The 22,226-nt window shown below is 27.8% G+C and overlaps 1 protein-coding gene across 1 annotated transcript in view; it reads left to right on the top strand.

Annotated features, from left to right (window-relative positions):
• The window catches only part of LOC111621254 (protein scribble homolog), a 47,052-nt gene that overhangs the window by 1,835 nt on the left and 22,991 nt on the right, over positions 1-22,226 (top strand). Inside the window, exons 2-7 of the mRNA XM_023363335.1 lie at positions 13,582-13,742; positions 16,035-16,109; positions 17,679-17,852; positions 18,281-18,570; positions 19,528-19,594; positions 21,006-21,111. Coding sequence (XP_023219103.1) covers positions 13,582-13,742; positions 16,035-16,109; positions 17,679-17,852; positions 18,281-18,570; positions 19,528-19,594; positions 21,006-21,111 — 873 coding nt within the window. The remainder of the gene's footprint in view (positions 1-13,581; positions 13,743-16,034; positions 16,110-17,678; positions 17,853-18,280; positions 18,571-19,527; positions 19,595-21,005; positions 21,112-22,226) is intronic.

Below are 22,226 nucleotides of genomic sequence, written 5' to 3'. Positions count from 1 at the left end.
GGCTTCAGATTTATATCAAATCAAACGGCTTAGAAAAGATAGAAGAGTTTGAGTCTTTATTAATTCTAAGCTATTTAGTTCGAGATCCATTTGTTGTTGGAGTAAATTAGTTTTAAAATATTTCTTTTATTAAATTTAGACTTCTTATAACAAAGTGATCAAAGTTTAGTTCTGAGGAATAGACTTGGTGATGTTGTGAACCATCTGGGATTGTTACTGCTCTGTTACATATTGCACGAAGTACTTAAACATTTATCACAAACTCTAAAGATAACATGTTAAAGTCCTTGCTGGTATTGCTGAGTCTACTCTTCACAAATAATCTTGATTGATCACTCTATATAAACTGAATTTTTCTTTCGAATTTAAAGAAATCAATATGTCAAGAATTCAAATATTTGTAAAAGTATCGCTATTCCTATCTGTTTTTCTCTCTGTCTTGTTTCTGTGCATGTTTTACACTATCCTGCTTCATATTTTTATTTAAATTAATTTTATTGTTTAAATTTAATTTATAATAGATGCATCTCTGTAGTCAGTTATAGATCTTTTCCAATTTAAATTTGCATTTTTGTGTTTTCCTAATTATTTTGTTCAGATTTAAAATGCACGTACAATCTTTCAGAAACCATCATTGAGTGAGCCATCATGTTTCTCGTAAGCACTGTCTCATAAGTTGAGATTATGTTCTTAGAAATATAGTTACATAATATTGCAACAAGATTGCCAAAGAAGATACAGCACTTTCTGTAGTCATAATAGAAAATGTATACTAGTCATAATAGGAAAAATCATGAAGTGGGGGGATTTTTCTTATAAAATTTGATGAGTGCTTTGAACAAAATATTAAACAAGTATTTACTATATGTTTATTAGTTTATCAATTATAAGCTCAATGGATTTTAAGATGCAGCAGTATTATATAATTGTTTTTGTGCTTTAATTTATTATTATACAATAGAACAAGTTTTGATTAGATCTGGAAAGTAATTGTAATGAAATCTGTGCAAGCAGATCTATATATCAAATTTATTGCATATTTTGCTTTAAAAAGTTGTCATTTTTCAATGTACCAAATTTAAGATTATAAATCACACAGAAACCATAAGTTATGGCAAAAATTTTAATTACTATAATGTTTCCAGCCATATTTAACAGACCTTGCTCAAACAGAACACAAAAAATCATAATATAAATCATAAAATAAGTAAGTTTAGATCAGTTCTGTTCAATCTTTAATTAAGATATTTCGTGTTCTACTTGAGGAAGGTCTGTTAAAAATGGACAAAAACACTATAGTAATTAAAATTTATGGTTTCTGTGCAAATATATAAGTGGAGTTTCATGTTGCTTTATTCAAGATTATTTTCAAGGTTTAATTTAATATAATATTTGAAGCAACATGTTTTTATGCAATAAAATTCAGAATAAATTCCCTGAAAATGAATTGTATGGAATTTATATTCAAATGAATTTTCATATGATTTTTCTTCCAATAATTCTTTATCTTCTATTAAAATTATTCAGTTTTTTATATGATCTAATTTTTTCTCTCTCTGTTTTTAAATTCAAATACTTCTATATTCTTTTATCTGTTTTATTCAGTTATTTAATTTTTATAACATCATCAATTGTAGAAAATTAGGTTAAATTGTAAGCAGTAGACAATCTCACCATATGGAGAATTTATTTCTTTAAAACCTTTTTAACTAAAGACTAACAAGAATCAATAAGCCATTGAATTGAGATATAATAATTCAGCTGGAACATTGTAATGAAAATAATTGTAATATTAATATGGAATAAATAAAAATATTGGATTATGAAGAAAAATAAAATACCACCTTAAAGCACTGAGAAACTATTTATTGCATCAATGAATGTTTTCAACATGCTCCACAGGCCATCATCAGGTTTAAAAATCCTCGAACATTGACAACCGTTCTTTACCGTATAGAACATTTAAGAACATATTTAATATTACAAAGACATTTGAATATCTCGTTATTCAAATTCAAAATAAATATATATGATACAAAATTTCCTTTTTCTTCTTTTTCATTTTCGTTTCATTTGTCTTTTATTTTTATTCATTTTGTATCGTTTGGTTACTGTAAATTGTATACAAATTTTATATTATATATATTTACTTTGAATTTGAATAATGATATATTCAAACGTCTTATTTTGCAATGATGAATTTGTTATAAGTTTGCATTTAAATTCATACTTCTGATTTATTTTTTGAGATTTTTTTTATCACAGTATCTCTTAGTTCCAAAAATAGAATATGTAATCAATTTGATCTGTGAACATAGTCTGTGTGCAGTCTTATATATCAGTAACTAAAGATGTATTAATGCTAAAACTATGCAGTAAATATTTGAAAATTTAACTTTCAAGTTTTCTGTGTAATAGTTTCATCAATGTAGAACTGGCTATTTCATTTATTCATTACGTTAGTAACCATAAAATGACATGGTGATAATCAAAGAGAAAGAGTAATTTGTATGCTTTGGTTTCCAAAGTTAAAATTAATAACAGATATTAGAGAGGTTGAGGCGCACGTTTTAAACGTGTAAACGTGTACGTGTGACGTTCGGCGCCGCTTTCCCGTAAGCCTAAAAGTTTGACGATGGTGTTTGGAATGTCGAGCGTAATTCCACCGACTATCCAAACACCATTGTCAAACTTTTAGGCTTACGGGAAAGCGGCGCCGAACGTCAGACGTACACGTTTAAAATGTGCGCCTCAACCTCTCTATTAGAAGAAAGTATGCTATTTATTATAGTAAAGATGCTAAAGCACACAGTTTATACATTTTCTCTTGACGGTCATCATTTGAGGTCACTAATAGGATCTGTAAATAAAATAAATAAAATTAGTTCTGTATTGGTACAAGTAATTATTTATTGTGACATTGTCACAATGTTCTCAATTTTGGTAGTCTCCCCCTGTACTGTACATCATACTTTTCCTGTTAACAATGGACTCATGCTGGTCATCTAGCACCATTCAGGAGAAAATTTGTGAATTGAAATAATATGACTTCTGGTTTAAATCTGAAGTTCATATCTAGTTAACCGGAGGACCTCCCGACCCTAAGCTTTCCATATCTGGTCTCTACTTTCATCTATCTAACTCCATTATCGAGATTAAGGGAGGACAGACAGTATTTATAGGTCTGCAATTTTTGAAAATCGCAGCCTAAAAATTATTAGATACAATAGAAAACTTCAAAGTTAAACTTTTAAATATTACTGCATAGTTTTTAACATTTGTACATCTTTAGTTATAGAAATATAAGAATACATATTGGCTTTTGGCTCACCTTATATAATGACATGTTGATGAATCATGATAAATTTTTTGACAGATTTATTCATATGTAAACTTTTATGAGCGGTGTATGTGATATAACATAGTTCATTTAACATAAAAGACATGAAACTAATACAAAATATATGGTAAATTCCTGCTATACAATGTGTGACTTATATAAATATCCTGTTATGACTGAATGGAAATGCTATAATTAAGTGTATTTTTTTTTTTTTACTGGTCATCTCAGTATGTTGTTATACGGTTCAAATAGTATTTCTAGGAATATGCTCTCAATTTATACATAGCTTATGGGAAATATAATGGCTTACTTTATGACAATTTTAAAGAAACCAATTAGATTGTAAAGTTGAAAGGCAGTCTCTTACACTATTCCAGCAAATATATATAATTTTTCTTCATATTTGATTAACGAAAGTACTTTAAATTTTTAATTTTTAACAATTTTAAAGAAACCAATTAGATTGTAAAGTTGAAAGGCAGTCTCTTACACTATTCCAGTGAATATATATAATTTTTCTTCTGAATTAAAAATGCACACTGTAACAGCTGTTAACACAGTATAATGCACATAATGATGCATCAGGAATAAAATGCAAGAAATTTTATCCCTTTATTAATATTGTTATAGATGATTCCTTTATATTTCTTGCAATAATGAAAAATAGCATAAATCAAGTTTTATTCTTTAAATTACCAATCAGAACTACATAGAATTTGAATTACAGCGGCAGCTAATATTCAGGAGTATTTATTAAAAAGAAATTTAGCTCACATAAATAGAATTACATTTGTACAGCACCAGGAACAGTTTGTATAAAAATTTACTGCATGATGGAAGAAAACAATAAGAGAAATTTAACAGCAAACACAATTTTTTATTTATGTAATTAAAATATTTAATCTTAAACTAGTTTCTTATATTCACTGTTTCAAGCAATGGTTATTGTTTTCTGAGCATTTTATCTTTGCATATTGTAACCATATTTATGAAATCCTTGCATTAAATAAATTAGAACTATGTGCTGTTTTGTTTTTTAGCTTAAAACTTTTAAAGTTAACAATCTTTCATTTAATTTCTAATTTAGTTAAGTTAATGGCTATGATATAAAATGAAATATCAAAAGCAGTAACACTAATATTCAAATAGAGATATTCTAGTTAAGCTGCAATTTGAAAAAATTATTGACCTATAAATTCCTACTATCATTCGTCTGTGTGTTTGTTCTTCCTTAATCATGAGAATGGAGTTAGATAGATGAAAGCCAAGACCAGATAAGGAAAGCCTAAGNTTTTTTGACAGATTTATTCATATGTAAACTTTTATGAGCGGTGTATGTGATATAACATAGTTCATTTAACATAAAAGACATGAAACTAATACAAAATATATGGTAAATTCCTGCTATACAATGTGTGACTTATATAAATATCCTGTTATGACTGAATGGAAATGCTATAATTAAGTGTATTTTTTTTTTTTTACTGGTCATCTCAGTATGTTGTTATACGGTTCAAATAGTATTTCTAGGAATATGCTCTCAATTTATACATAGCTTATGGGAAATATAATGGCTTACTTTATGACAATTTTAAAGATACCAATTAGATTGTAAAGTTGAAAGGCAGTCTCTTACACTATTCCAGCAAATATATATAATTTTTCTTCATATTTGATTAACGAAAGTACTTTAAATTTTTAATTTTTAAAGATTTAATGTTAATAGGTCTTAAAAGTAAAAGTTTGATGTTAAATTCAAAATTTACAAAATACTTTGAATGCAAGAAATTTGATTGTATAGACTACAGTAGATGTCTGTAAGCTAGGTGTTGTAGAAATTTGAGGGGTCATACGAAGGTTTGTTACTTGAAGAATTGAGTTTGAAGGATTGCATATGTTTGATGTCTTGGATTTTGTTCAGCTTTAATATTGTGAAATGTACATTGAAAATAATTTATCTGTGTTTTAGTATTTTGTCCAAATGGCTTTACAAGATATCAATGTATGAAATTGGGACTTTTGTAGTTGTTAGCATGTAAGGATGATTAGTTATGATATCTTGGTAGATAAATGTACCAGAATATTAAACCGATTAAAAATAGTAAATGTCATATGACAATTGATTTCCTCTGCCATGGATACAAAGAAACCCATAACATTAAGATGAAATATACTAAAAACACAAAGTAAGCAAAAAAAAAAAGATTACGATGAGATAAAGAAACAATAAACTATGCATTTGCGCATATGTTTGTAGTGAACAAAATCTTCAACAGAATAAATGTTCAACAGAGCTCATATTATGAGAGATGTGGTGAAAATAGTATTGTAAAGAGATTACTAACCTAAAATATGGTGTATAAAAGAAACATGTTTGGCTATGTGTGTTTTACTGTGGAGCTTTTAAGCAGAGTCATTCATAATGGACATAACCATTAAAATATTTATAAAATAATAAACAGTCAATTTATTTTATACGTTCACTAAGGGAAAGAAGTTCTAATCTGGACCTAGCTACATTAGCTTATAAATGAAAATTAAAGAAAAAAGTAATAAAGTAATATGTTATAGATTAGATTCTTCAACCTACACAGTAGAAGCCACGAATTTTACTAACTATGCAACCACAACTATTGTGTTTCGTCTTTTTTTGATAAATTATATGCTAATAGAGCTACAAAAGTCCAACTTTAAACATTGATATCACGTAAACGAAAGGCCCTTTGAACAAAATACTGAAACGATGGTTAATTATTTTCAATGTACATTCACAATGTTAAAGCTCATCAAAATTCACACCGTCACAAACGTGATGATGTGGATTTCCTTTTGTAACTGTAAGAGTTGTGAGTAGGAAAATATGATACACATCCAATATAGGCTGTCTATAAGTCTCATTTAAAAGTTATTATGGAAAAGTTAGTAATAAAATAGGAAGAAAATTCTTTGAGTATTTTTTAAAACCATATAAATTAATGGTAAATGTTTCTAAACTTGACAAAAGTGATTTCCAATGTTGGTTACATAAATTAATGTACAATTGTTCCAATGTGAATTTGATTGTTATAGAGCTATATTTAACTTATTTGGATGTCAACAGGTTAAAAAGTCATTTTTTGTAAAATTTCAATGATTGATGATAATATATACGCATTATAATTTTCAGATATCACAGAAATTCCTGAAAATATAAGGTTTTTAAATAATCTTATTATTGCAGACTTCAGCAGTAATCCTTTATCAAAGTAGGTATAATTAATTAAATGAAATTTTTAAATAATAAGACAAAAAAATTGAAATTAACTATTCAAAATCAATTAAATGGAATTCAAAGTAATTATTAAAAATCAAACTTAGCAATAAAGAAGTCTATTAATTTATAAATAGGTAAATATTTTGAGTTTTTGTTTAGTTTCTGGATAAGTGAAAAAAGCATTTATTTAAATTTTATTCGCCCATGAAAGGACGATTTCATTATAATGTTGTGTATTTTAGAATTTTGCTGCATTTGAAAATGTTCATATCAAAATCTGAAAGAATTCCTATTGTAATTTCTCAGATTTGTGAAATAGAATGTCCGAAACATTCTAAAATGATACGACGCAGACTTTAAAGAAGTTATTTGATAATCTGGTTGAAAGATTAAGGCCAAGATGTAGTCTCTAATATCTGTTTGCGTATAAATTAATGGACTTTTTTATTATTAAGTTTTTAATTTTTATTTTATATTTTTTTAACAATGGAAAAGAATGTTATAAATTAACTTACATAAACAATCATAAAATTTTTATAATAGAATTTGTTAGAATATTGTTCAAATAAGTATTCACCTTTCTTTCGTCTATGCATTAACAAAGTTAATACATGGGGCGAGACAATAATTATTGTCAACTTGAATATCTAAATGAATTATTAAGATTGCATTTCTTTGAGGTTTTATGATGGCATTCTTGTTTTTTTTTAGCATTTGGCTAAAAAAAAAATTGGACATGATGCACTGCATTGAGATGAAATGAAAGATCACCTTTAGATAAACTATTGTGTGTATGTGTGTGTGTATCTTTTCAATGCAACTTCTAAGAGGAATAGAAAGAAGGGCATTTAAAATCATTGAAACTCAATTATAATAAAAATATGGAACTGTGGATTATAACTTATTTGAAGCATATTGTAATAATTCTCTGTTCTATGTGTTTATGTACAGAAATAACACTATTTCAGTGTTATCATACTTTGTTGTTTCAATAATTTTGAATGCCCTTGTATCATAAATATTGTATTCTCTCTTAGTAGCTGCTATCAAAAAATACATACATACTTGTAACATTTTGTTTAAAATAATTTGATCTTGAGAATGAAGAATTTTTCCTTTGAGACATTATTTTCTGCATTAAAAATTTTAATCTTTTTGTTAGTTAGTGTAAGTTGAGTTTTATGTTTATTTCATTTAATTTAGATTATAATAAAGTTCTGATAAACCAAAATTTAATCAAGTTTCCTTCTCCTCTGAGGTGAATTGTAGAAGAGTACTTGGCCAACAAGAGAATGCAATACAGTATACAAAAATTTAAGAAAAATTCTTGAGTAGACGATACACACAAATGTCTTTTTTAACTTAGTCATTTCACATGCACATGAGAAAAATAACGGTTCTATAGCAGAGTCGACCTTTTATTTGAGGCTACTCATTCGCCTCCGTATGTAAAAAGGTTAAACATAATTCCTCTGGCAGTGGCAGTTTTGTTAACTTAAATTTGTCCTGGCTAATTTTTATGCAATACAGTATAGTTTGTTTTGCAGATCTAGACTGGAAGATGTGCGGTACTCAGAAGTGGTTTTAAAGTTTTACTCTGATAACTTCTTGTGATAATATGAATTTGAAAAAATTAAACATTGTTTAATTGTATTTGACATAAAACTCTGATTTTATAACAGTATCCTCGTATTTCATCAATCACTTAGAACTAAATATTGTACTAAACTGTACATGCTTTCAGAGTTTTTCATTATCTAATGTACTCTTGTAGTCCACGTTAACTCAAGTAATTAGGACTATTGTACGCAATAATTAAGATAAAAAATTCAGCAATGAGTGTGTAATTCCTCTGGCTGTTATGGAACCTTATTTAAAAGTAACTTATATCATTAAATCATTACCCCAATCTTGAAATATTAAATGAAATAGATGCACTAATAAAAAATTCTATGCGTGTACACATGCATTGAATTTTTTTTCTCAGTTTTTGACATTTTTAGGTTCAGAAGGTCTCAAAAACATGGAGATTTGCAAAAAACTGAGGATCAACTTTGAAACGATTCCAATAGCCTCCAATTCCCTTGTTATGTATACATAAAAGCCAGGAAAGTAAAACGAAAGTTAACAACGGATTCAATTGATAAATAATTTTTACGTTGTTTTCAATATCATTTTATTCTCTTTTCAAATTTGTTGAAATTAAATATTTATTAAAAATATAAAGATGATATGTCAGTTATATAGCTATCTAATAAATATATCACACCTAATATAATGGTATAACAATACATTGTTTTATATAATATATAAGTTATATATTATATAAGTAGTTAATATATTATAGTTATAGTAATATATTATAGTTATATAAGTAGCATTATTTATAGCATACACTTAATTGAGATCTCTTATAATAAATAGTAATTGTTAATCTAGCAATTAACAGATATTTTTAGCCATATTTATGCAGGAGGAGTTTATATGTATATATACATAATACTGGGATAAAAACGATAGCTGACCAAGTGCCATGGAGGTGGGCTGTGGGCACTTAAGTCATCTCTAGTTGGCACTGAGTGACCTGTATGGACATATTTAATGGTTATCTTTAGTTTTGACATAGAATAGAAACTAAAATAAACAATTACATAATAGATTGTTGGGTGTCTTATTTAATTTTACAAAAAATAAGTGATACAAGTGACTTATTTTGTTTTTTAGTTTGGTACTTCAAAGCCAAAAATGACTGAAAACATTTTCTCTTTAACTATAATTAAATGCTAGATTAAAAGTTATTGTTTATTCTACTTTAATCACTCAGTTTTCATCTTCTGTAATTTGCAAACAATATTTTCATCATCTGCATTGATTTATTTGTATAAAAATAGTAAATTGTTATAAGACATATTCATAATGTATTGTTAAAATAATGAAACTTTTCAAAATGAAACAAATAAGAAATGTCTATAGACTTGTTAAGGAAGAACTACAATAAATAAAATATTCGTTATTCCAATTTATCAGTAATATTAATAACCAAATCATTAAATTCTGGATTATTTCAAGTTGTATCTTGGCTATTAATTATTGATGTAAAGTAATTTGGTCAAGAGTTAGATGACTAACTGCCATCTTGTACTGGATGGTGATCTAACTGCCTAGTCTTAGACTAAATTACTTTGCTGCCTGGCCATCCAACCATTGATTAAGGCATCGACCTGCTACTGTGGAAGACTTGGGATTAAATCTGGATAAAGAACTCTAGGAATTTTGCATAGTGATCTGTCTTGAATCATCAATCCCCATCTCTTACACCTGGCCACCTCTACAATAGGCCTTAAAAAAGATCCTCTTATTGCTCATAGGACAGAAAGAGTAAGAAAATAGTCAGTCAAGATGTGGCATGAATTAATCTGATGTTTAGTGATTTGATTATTAGAGTTTGGATTTGATTGTTTATATCAATATATAAGTAATATTTGCTTATATATTGATCTTCATCTCTCTGAAATACACATGCATAAGATTTGATATTTGACTATCAAGACATTTGATAGTAGTAAGTTTTCTTTGATATGGAGGAAACATCAAAGAAAATTTACTGAGCACATTTTTGCAGAATTCTACAAATGTGTCTTTTGCTTAGTAAGACTCAAATGAGAGCATTTTCGTACAAATTTCCAGAATTTGTATAGAAAAGCATTTTCTAACTGCATAAATTTTTAGAATTGCAGAGTCGACCTTTTATTTGAGGCTACTCATTCGCCTCCGTATGTAAAAAGGTTAAACATAATTCCTCTGGCAGTGGCAGTTTTGTTAACTTAAATTTGTCCTGGCTAATTTTTATGCAATACAGTATAGTTTGTTTTGCAGATCTAGACTGGAAGATGTGCGGTACTCAGAAGTGGTTTTAAAGTTTTACTCTGATAACTTCTTGTGATAATATGAATTTGAAAAAATTAAACATTGTTTAATTGTATTTGACATAAAACTCTGATTTTATAACAGTATCCTCGTATTTCATCAATCACTTAGAACTAAATATTGTACTAAACTGTACATGCTTTCAGAGTTTTTCATTATCTAATGTACTCTTGTAGTCCACGTTAACTCAAGTAATTAGGACTATTGTACGCAATAATTAAGATAAAAAATTCAGCAATGAGTGTGTAATTCCTCTGGCTGTTATGGAACCTTATTTAAAAGTAACTTATATCATTAAATCATTACCCCAATCTTGAAATATTAAATGAAATAGATGCACTAATAAAAAATTCTATGCGTGTACACATGCATTGAATTTTTTTTCTCAGTTTTTGACATTTTTAGGTTCAGAAGGTCTCAAAAACATGGAGATTTGCAAAAAACTGAGGATCAACTTTGAAACGATTCCAATAGCCTCCAATTCCCTTGTTATGTATACATAAAAGCCAGGAAAGTAAAACGAAAGTTAACAACAGATTCAATTGATAAATAATTTTTACGTTGTTTTCAATATCATTTTATTCTCTTTTCAAATTTGTTGAAATTAAATATTTATTAAAAATATAAAGATGATATGTCAGTTATATAGCTATCTAATAAATATATCACACCTAATATAATGGTATAACAATACATTGTTTTATATAATATATAAGTTATATATTATATAAGTGGTTAATATATTATAGTTATAGTAATATATTATAGTTATATAAGTAGCATTATTTATAGCATACACTTAATTGAGATCTCTTATAATAAATAGTAATTGTTAATCTAGCAATTAACAGATATTTTTAGCCATATTTATGCAGGAGGAGTTTATATGTATATATACATAATACTGGGATAAAAACGATAGCTGACCAAGTGCCATGGAGGTGGGCTGTGGGCACTTAAGTCATCTCTAGTTGGCACTGAGTGACCTGTATGGACATATTTAATGGTTATCTTTAGTTTTGACATAGAATAGAAACTAAAATAAACAATTACATAATAGATTGTTGGGTGTCTTATTTAATTTTACAAAAAATAAGTGATACAAGTGACTTATTTTGTTTTTTAGTTTGGTACTTCAAAGCCAAAAATGACTGAAAACATTTTCTCTTTAACTATAATTAAATGCTAGATTAAAAGTTATTGTTTATTCTACTTTAATCACTCAGTTTTCATCTTCTGTAATTTGCAAACAATATTTTCATCATCTGCATTGATTTATTTGTATAAAAATAGTAAATTGTTATAAGACATATTCATAATGTATTGTTAAAATAATGAAACTTTTCAAAATGAAACAAATAAGAAATGTCTATAGACTTGTTAAGGAAGAACTACAATAAATAAAATATTCGTTATTCCAATTTATCAGTAATATTAATAACCAAATCATTAAATTCTGGATTATTTCAAGTTGTATCTTGGCTATTAATTATTGATGTAAAGTAATTTGGTCAAGAGTTAGATGACTAACTGCCATCTTGTACTGGATGGTGATCTAACTGCCTAGTCTTAGACTAAATTACTTTGCTGCCTGGCCATCCAACCATTGATTAAGGCATCGACCTGCTACTGTGGAAGACTTGGGATTAAATCTGGATAAAGAACTCTAGGAATTTTGCATAGTGATCTGTCTTGAATCATCAATCCCCATCTCTTACACCTGGCCACCTCTACAATANATTATGTTATGTAAGTTAAGTTTTAGTATCATTTCCCTTCTCCCTCTCCACCGCCACCAGTTTAAACCTCCACCGTCATCTATCCTCAAAGGTAAAGGGCAAATAAAACTACATTTTTTTTAATAAATTATTATTCTATTATGGTTATTTATACATTTACAACTACAAAATGCATTTTTCAGTGTTTTCCTTACTAAAGTTATTTTTTTTCAATGTACTATTTAGCTTTAATTTGAGTGTGTTTTTCGTGTTGGAATGGATTATTTGGTTTTATGTGTAATCGTATGGGGAAAAATGATTCACCTTATTACATTTTCATGATACAATCTCAGTTTAGGAACGAATTAATTTTGTATCCTGAGGTACTACTGTATTATATTATATACCATATCAAATAAATGAATGGACAAAGTCATAACCTTATCTGCTGTGATAGTTGTTAAATTTTCTTTGTCACAGTGGGCAAGAAAGACCAATATCAAAACACTGTGGAACAACCTGATAGTGATTTACGAGTTCAAATATTGTTATTTGTGCCACATTCCAGATTAATTTTATTATATATATACAAGTTGCGGTTAGTGATGCAAATATAGGAAATCATGTGAATAGCCGGTCATTCGTGACATTTGTACAATGATTGGGCAAGATTCTAGCTGGCAATGTTGGCAATGCATTAAAAAATTATCCTAGTGTTGCTTGAGTAATGATGCGAACTTTCACGGCAACTGTTATACTCGGTATATTATATAGTCCTTGCAACATGGTAGTTGTCAAAATAGACTAAACCACTTTTTGTCAAGTTGTAAGTAAGGATATGCAGAAAAGAAAAGGGGGTACCAAAAAAATGGGTTGAGAGACATTTTATTGTTAGTTCATTTTGCTGAAGAATTTTTTAATGAAATACTTTATAATTGCAATATACTGTCCTATATCTAACTCTAAAGTGTCTCATTTGTTTTTAAGAATGAAATATTGTTGAAAGATCATAAATTTGTAATGGCTGAAGTTATTCAAAAAATTGGAACTGTTAGCAGTTCAAACAGAATCATATCAGGATTACTGTAGAAATTTCAGAAGAGTAAGTCATTGTGTACAATGTCAGAGACTGTTTCGAAGTAGATCCATCAAAATTAACAGTTTTCATTGTTTCCACAATAATAGTTTAATCTCTGAATTTTTGATCTTATCTCCTATATATATTTAGTTGTGTTGTAACTAAATACATAACTTTATTATTCATCAATATTAATGATTTTTGCACAAGTTTTTGATAAAATTTTATTCTATAATTTATTTTTCTATATATGTAATATGAGAATTTGTTGGCATTAAAAATTTGTTAATTTATTTTATTAGTTTAAGCAAGTTAACATCATTAGAATTAAGGGAAAATTTCTTAAAAGAATTACCGTTGTCATTCTCCCAGTTACATAATTTAGAAAGGCTCGATTTAGGTAGCAACGAATTTGAAGAATTGGTAAGTTTTATTTTTTAATTATCATTTTTTTTATTATTAAATTTATAATTTTCTATTTTGGCACTATAGTGAATATAATTTTACGTTCTTGTAGCAAACACACAATGTCAACAATAAGTTTTTTATGGTGTATAATTACAGTTTATTTCAATCTAGTCTGGTGTAGAAGTTGAATTATGTTAATTAATTTTTTGTCACAAGAAATAAATACTATATATTTTCATGCATTTCACTATAGTCTGTGCAGCAAAAGAGTAGAGATGAGTTTGCCTGAGCCAGAAGGATCTATATCGGATGGAAGGAGATATGTGAAAGTTGTCATGTAGATCTGATCTCTTTCAGCTGTTTTGCTTTTTACTTTTTAATACATTTTTATATTATCTTTATTTTAAATAAGTTTAATGTTTTACCTTTGTTTTTACAAATTTTATTACTGTGATCCATGTATCAACTCCCACTTGTTTCCTTTCATCCTTTTTATCTGACAAAGATCCTTCCTATTAAGACTGATTCATGGCTACTCTTTTGCTGTGCAGACTATAGTATAGTATGACAGAGAAAAATAGCTTATTTTGATTTAAATTATAAAGTACACAACCATTTATGTTACAGTATGTATTTATTAATTTAATATCATTTATTGTTACTGATTTTAACACACTCACTTTTTACATAAAAGCCAGTTACAAAACTTTATTAATACTAGCAAAGAATGCCTAGCATTGCCTCGGAACTCAGAGAGGGGGTTGAGTTGTCCTTGTTGTAGGGTAGCATATGCCTCCTGTAGGGTAGCAGAGAGTAACTGAATTTGGTACCAATGAATCAAAAGGTTTGGAATTTGTGGGGGATGAAATTGAGGGGAAGGAGCAAGGGTCCAAGTTTTAAAGTAGCATATATTTTTTGGAGGATTTTACAGACTGACTGCAAAATTCATCCAGATTGCTCAAAATATTTGGGAGTTTGGGTTTATGAGGATGAAATTTGAAAGGAGTCGGGGATCCTAGTTTTATGGTAGTCTGTTGCCCATAGAGTACCAAAGAGTAACTATATGGAATTTAGTCAAGATCGGTCAGAGGGGTTTGAGAGTTTGTAGGGAAGATGAAATCAGCAGGAAGGAGTGAGTCCAAGTTTCTGACATACATTAAATAAGCTTTAAGGCAGCTTATATACTGTATGTCAGAAAGTAATAAGCTTTCCAATGGTCCCTTCATATGGATACATTTCACAACAATTGTGACTTTTCTTTAGGCATTTTATCATCAATAAGGTTCACTTGCACATGTGTACATCTGAAAAGTAACCAAAAGAACTGGCATAGTTACCTAGGCTGAATAGTTAAACACAATAGTATATGTGGAGTGCATGATGTGACTCCCAATTGCATCTGGAAGTAGGCTGATTTCAAAAGCTGTATCTCATGAAGGGTTGCACATCGAGGCCTGGTTTCTTTAACTTTTTTTGGGCATGCTGTACAGTTCTGTTAAGGTCCCAACAGTATCATTCATATCTCAATTTTGCCTTATTATAAGAAACGAATGACTGAGACAATATAAACAAAGCATATATACAATTACCCAAACTACACAAATAAAAACGAAACAAAAAATATGTTTATTAAAGTTCACTTGTTGGCAAAAGGGATTGATTTTGTGACTTTGAACGAAGCAGACACACAACGATGCGAGAGAAATGCCACGGTAAAAAACATCGTTTTAATGCATTTTCCTTTCTTAATATGAAAATAATATATAACCTATGTCCATCTGGAAGGCATAAGCTTTCTGATAGACAAAGAATTTTAAAAATTGGTTCAGTAGATTCTGAGATCATCTCTAGCAAACAAACATTCTCGCTTTATATATTAAAGTGACAATGTTTGTTTCTTTGCTTATAGATTATCTCTTGATATTTATGTAATTCAAAATTCATCTTTAAATTGTATGTTTTGAAATATCGGAAAAAGGCATTTGTTTGTGTTTAATGATTATCAATATTTAAAGGATGACTTTTATCATATTAGTAAAAAATTAAGACAAATCTATCAAAGTCAATCACCTTTTATTTCACTTTAATTTCAGGAACTATATCACAATAAAAATAGTGCCTTATTTTATCATCTCCATTTGTTTTGACATAAGAAATAAATAAGCATATTCTGTAAATGTTCTTAATCTAAAGCCCATAAAGGACATAAATGATTAATATTTATTCTTACAAAATTATATTTAACAGATATGATTCATGAGATTATTTTAAATGTACAGTTTATAATATATATAAATATATTTTTAGCAACCTTTAATTGGTCAGTTATCAAGCTTGCAAGAGCTGTGGTTAGGTTGTAATGAACTCACCACTTTACCACCGGTAAGAACTTAAATGCTATTTAATTATTTGTCATTTAAATTTACATTATTTTATATTATAATCATAAATTACTGTCTCACAGAATGCAATTTTATTATCAAAAATTAAGTTACAAAATCACTCAATTACATATTATGATTTTTATGTAATTATTTAATAAATATTATGTTTTAATGTTAAAAGATAATTTTCATTTTTCACATTTTATCAAACATGAAATGCATAGATTTTACTAATCAACATGAGACCATCTTCCTCACTTTTTCAAGCAAATTTTTATTAAAATGCAAACATTTTTGACCTCATTTAGCTACCTGCATCAAGTTATTGAATTAAAAAATGAAGACAAAATGTTATGTTGCAAACAATGGATTTTTGCACACCCAGGAAAATATCCATTAATTGAAAAAATTTCCATTTAACCCTCTCCATTATAAGAAATACTAATACTTGCAATTATTCAATCTCTTGAGATCTCAATTCTTTATTCTATCGAGTTGCAAGATTGTATATATTAAGCCATACATGTGTAAAACAAAGCTGATGGAAACTGTATATACTGTAAACATAAAAGGAAACATATGCTCATTAGCACTTTACATGACTTCACAATTCGTTAAAAACTCGTCTATCTTGGTTTGGTTTGATGCATATTTTCTGCCCATTGATTACAACTGCTAGATATCACTAATGTCATCTACTGTATAGCCTGTTTGTTTATGCTTAAACTGGTTAGGAAGATCTTCATGACTTTAAAAGACTCGGTTGCCTTGCTAAATTTCAGCACTACACTTGGACTAGAGTCAGAACGTTTACCAGGTGGCTCCTCCTCGAACATATCAGCCCGCTGAATCTCTTCGTTCAGTTCTTCAGTCATACATATTCCAGACATAAGTGCATTGTTCCAGAAACACCCAAATATTAACTAAACCTTGAAAAAATACATGAAGTTTATAATACATGGATCCAGGAAAAAGTCTGTAATTCTGAGTTACATATCCACTAAAAAGGAGGTTTGGCAGAACTTTGAGAAAAAACTTATTTCAAGAAATCTGTTGTCCTGCAATCTGTTAAAACAAAATTCTACTGTGTTTATTTTTTTTCATGTTTCTATGTAAATGAGAGAACCGGGTTTAAGTCAGATGTAGATCGTCATTTTTCACAAACAAGTTGATTCAGAATGCCTTTTTACATCTTTGACTTGTATTGATTAACAGCATTACATGCCATTCAGATAAAAATGGGGAAAGTTAAATATGATCATATAATATGTAATGTTTTTATGTTGCATAACAACAACAATAAAAAAGCAAAACTTTAATACATTTATGAATAAAGTTTATTTATAGTTTAAAGTACCAAAATATTTTATTTATGTAAGGTATTCAATATTGACAAGAAAGATGTATTGAACGTAAGTCTTTTGGGCAATATTCTATTAATAAATTTAACAAATTTATTAAAATTTATACAATTACTTTTTAAATTTATGTGCATAAATAATTATATGAATATTTTATATAATATTCTTTTAAGTTATTCATTGAATTTTGTAAATAAATTTTTCAGGAAATTCAACATTTGAAACAGTTGAATTGTTTAGATGTTAGCGAAAATAGATTGGAGACACTTCCCGAAGAAATAGGAGGTTTAGAAAATTTAACAGATCTTCACTTATCACAAAATTGTTTAGAATTGCTTCCGGATGGCATTGGAAAACTTCAAAAACTTACTATTTTTAAGGTAAAATTTTCATATTGGAGTATGTAATGTTTTAAAGTAGTTTTAGATTCTAGTTAATTATAAATGATCGACGACAAAACTCAATTTTTATCTTTAAAAACTGTTTTATTTATGCACAGAGAATTTGTCTTGATTTAGAATTATGTTAAATATGTGTGCTTCAAATAATTGAATGGAGATTTTGAGACAAATGTTTTAATCTTGAAAAAATTCTGCACATTTATTCAATAAAAATATTATTAGAAATAAATTTAAAGATAAGTAATTTAATGTTTTAAGTTATGAGAGAATATGATGATGATAAATGATGAAAGTTGATTTAAAAAACTTGCTAATGTGATTATTTAATTTAATTTTCAAGTTAGTTTTGTATATAAAGTATACAATAATTCATTTTATAATTAATTTTAGTTTTCATCTGGTTTCAGATAGATCAGAATCGACTAGGATACTTGAATCCGTTAATTGGTAATGACGTAAACTTACAGGAACTTATTCTGACGGAAAATTTGTTGTCTGAGCTACCACCTTCTATAGGATATCTTACGAATCTGACTAATCTGAATGTCGATCGTAACAGATTGCTGGAATTATCATTACAGATAGGAAATCTCACTAAATTAAGAGTTCTCTCATTAAGGGATAATTGTCTGAGTTATTTACCCGAGGAAATGGGAAATCTTAATGATCTTCGTGTGTTAGATGTCTCTGGAAACAGGTAAAAGTTCTATTTTAAAACACAAATATTTAATTAATTAGTATCCTGAAAGAATAAATATTAGAAAAGATTCATAATTTTTAGCAAGAGTGACAATACTAATTGATGTTGCATTCCCCTAATTATCATTTTTATGTTAATCTGATGCTTTAGTATGACGACGTGATATGGTAAATGATTAATCATATTCAAAATAACACGATTTTAAATGTGAACACTAGAATGAATTCAAATATCAAATCAGCATGAGCGTTCCATAATTTGAATTGCGAGTTGATTTTTTAAAAAATACCTTAGTATGATGACGTTTCAAAATCATTAGAACATTTGCGATTATATTCTCATGAAGATCCTTAAATAAGATTGAAAACATTAACAGTGGTAAAATAAACTTGCTGGAGTAAAGGTGTTTTATAACTTGTAACTTTAAACTCAGTTAGATAAATTTTGGGTGTTTTTGTAGTTTGAAAATTCATTGAAATGTATTACTGAGAGTATGTAGGCCTAAAGGCAATGAGTGACAATGAATGACAGTTCATGAAAACTCATTGCCTTTAGGCCTACATACTCTTACACCCTTCAGTACTGAACATTACTTTTTGGAGGCAGGTGGGAAAAATGATTGCACACTAAACTGAAATCTTAGTGAACAGGAGAATAGGATGTGTGACATGACTGACGTTTTCATGGAAACAGATGTACATAGGTGATCCACTGGAGGATGTATTGGATTAGTGATAATATACTGTATTTATTAACTCCAAAGTGTAACAGTACTCTTCTTGAGTAAGGAAAATGAAAAATGAAAAATATGCATTCATTTAATTAACAGCGTTAACATAAAATTTATGAACTAGAATTTTATCATTTTTACTTATTTTGATTATAATAATTTGATTAATTGCATGTTTTTAAATATAAAGTGAAACTTATTAACAAATGAATTAAATATTTCAGGTTACAGTATTTACCTATAACAATTACAGCATTGAATTTAAAAGCTATTTGGTTAGCAGAAAATCAGGTAAATTTTTTTATACTTTCCACTCATTTTCTAATCTCAATAAATTAAAAATGTGTTTAATAATTGGTGTATATATATATATTAAATAATGCATTAGAATTTATTCATTTTTGTTATATTAATAGTATTATGTAAATAGTGCATTAACATATTTATAAATTGAACTAAATGTATTTGCTGTAACCAAGGAATAAATATAATTTATATTTATTCCTAAAGCTAAATTATTGACAATTTATGAATAAATTGTCAATAATTTACTTTTAGTTAAAAAGAACTTTGTGTTTTATCCTATATTTTCTTCAAAGACAGTGATTTGGGTCATAAATTAGTTTCTCTGCCTGGGTTGTTTTGTCAGGAAGTTGTGAAGAAGCAACTTTTCAGTAGTGAAGTTAAACTCCCATTTATTTACGTTATATTTTGACTGACAGTTATTAATTTTTTTATATTTATAAAACATTTTGTCTTCTTACTGGTAACTTTTCATTTATTTTCATTTTTAGAAGTATTGTCTGTTAAATCAATTTCATTTTTCCAGTTAATGAGATGGTATAATTTTATTCAAGTGCAAATTACTTTGTGATGTAGTTGTAGTTGCAGCTATTTTATAAATAGTTTTTTACAGAATGTAATTGTTTTGTATCAGATTAACATAGATGTGTCTCTTCTTATAACATTGCGTTGTTCTGTGTCATAATGTAAATGATTATCTTTCTGGCCACATTATTAATTTAAAATTAGAACATAATTATTAAATTAATAATTAAAACATGACTTATGTATATAATACATAAGCTATGTTCTAATTTTAACCAGATTTTTAATGTTATTATGGGGATGGCTTATTTTGCCCATTGGGCATTGCCTTATGTCAATTATGTAGTAAATCAATAAATATTGATATAAAAAATCAATCCTCTGAAATTTTCCATCAAAAATTTCTTCATGGTTGTTTCAATTTCTTACTAAATTTAGTAGGAAATCACCAACTTGGAAAACACTGATTACTGGCAACTGCAGTGCACTCAGATAACAACACAACAAAAGACAACTGAAAAGTACTTAAAAGGATTGACGATTAATTTGAGAATGTCAGAATACAGTAACATGTGATCTGTATACGTTTTTAATTAATACAGAATATTAATATCAAGCAAATAAACAAATGGTTTCCTTCCTAACGATTAAGCCATGAATTTACCTTACTTCCAATAATCTGATACACTTCCTGTTTCACGTATGTCAAATTACAAAGATTATACTGTAATATTTATATAATTGTAAGTTACTATTTTAGGAAATTGTAATATAACATGTGGAGACATTTACAAAGTGGTTGTGTCAGTAGTAATATCTTTGAAATATTTATATTGTTTTATATATATGTATATATTTTTTTTTTTATATTTAGGCACAACCCATGATAAAATTTCAGACTGATGTTGATGAAAAGAGAGGCTGTAAAATTTTGACCTGTTTCTTACTACCTCAACAAGCATATCTTGTAGAGAGCATGGGTAAGGTGTAGAAAATTTTAATTAAATGTTATTAATTAATACTTTAAAAATAATTTAGTAATTAAAAACTTTCATACAAAAAAGAAATAGTTTAATCTTATAACTTACCACATCTGTATGAAAATATATACTGTACACAAAATATAAACTCTTATCAACATAAAAAGCCCATGACTCCTTGTCATTAACATTTTAAACTTAATTCAACATTTAATATCGAGGTCTATAAAAGTTAAAATTACTAAAATGCTAACAATTTTTTAACATTCTTCATATAATTCTCAATCCTCAACAAAAATTAGAACAGAACAACAACTATTCATATTAAACAAAACTAAATTTAAAATCAAAGCATTTTGATGTTTAGTTTGATCACTTTTATAGACTTCTATATTAAATGGTAAATTAAATATAAACTCTAGTAAAATATTATATGGTTATGTACTTATATGGTATTGTACTTATTTCTAAAAGATATTCTAGAAGGTTAATGAATCAAAGTATTCATGCATGCAAGATATTTCTGTTACAATCATTTGACAATTCCAATTTGAATTTGTTAGAATGCTGTTTGCTTTAACTTTTTGTAATAGATAAGAATTTCCATATATCTAAAATTAACAGTCCACCAGTGATCGGTGGATAAAGCTATTAAACCCTGATAGTTTTGTCATGTTTGTGCCTAACCAATGGGTTAGATGCATGGAGTTTTCTGGGTTCTCTTCTTATGTCTATTACCTAAATAGGGGCCAATTTCTCATAGAAGGGGCTTCTGGAAAGTGCCCTTTGGCAGATTGCCCTCATGTTGCATTGCCTTATCTCATCACATTTAAAATAACAAGAATTTTAAGTTTTTGAATTGTTATACAGTAGAGCCTCGATTATCCAACTCAATTGGGAACTGGGGTTGGTCGGATAATTGAAAAGTCGGATAATCGAAAAGTATGAAAAAATCCATTATTAGTGTAGTATATTATTATATCCCATGTAATTAGTATATTAGTATATCGCTATTAACCTACTTCGCATTGAATTTTCATCGATGTTAAGCCTAACAAAAATTTTATAAAATAATAATCGTCGCTATTGTATCGTTAAAAATTAGAAAATTAAGC

Source organism: Centruroides sculpturatus, unplaced genomic scaffold (genome assembly GCF_000671375.1).
Source record: "Centruroides sculpturatus isolate CEXI.00-Female unplaced genomic scaffold, Cexi_2.0 scaffold271, whole genome shotgun sequence".
Lineage (NCBI taxonomy): Eukaryota > Metazoa > Arthropoda > Arachnida > Scorpiones > Buthidae > Centruroides > Centruroides sculpturatus.
The sequence above is the reverse complement of the archived record's forward strand: the minus strand, read 5'-3'. Positions and strand labels throughout refer to the sequence as shown.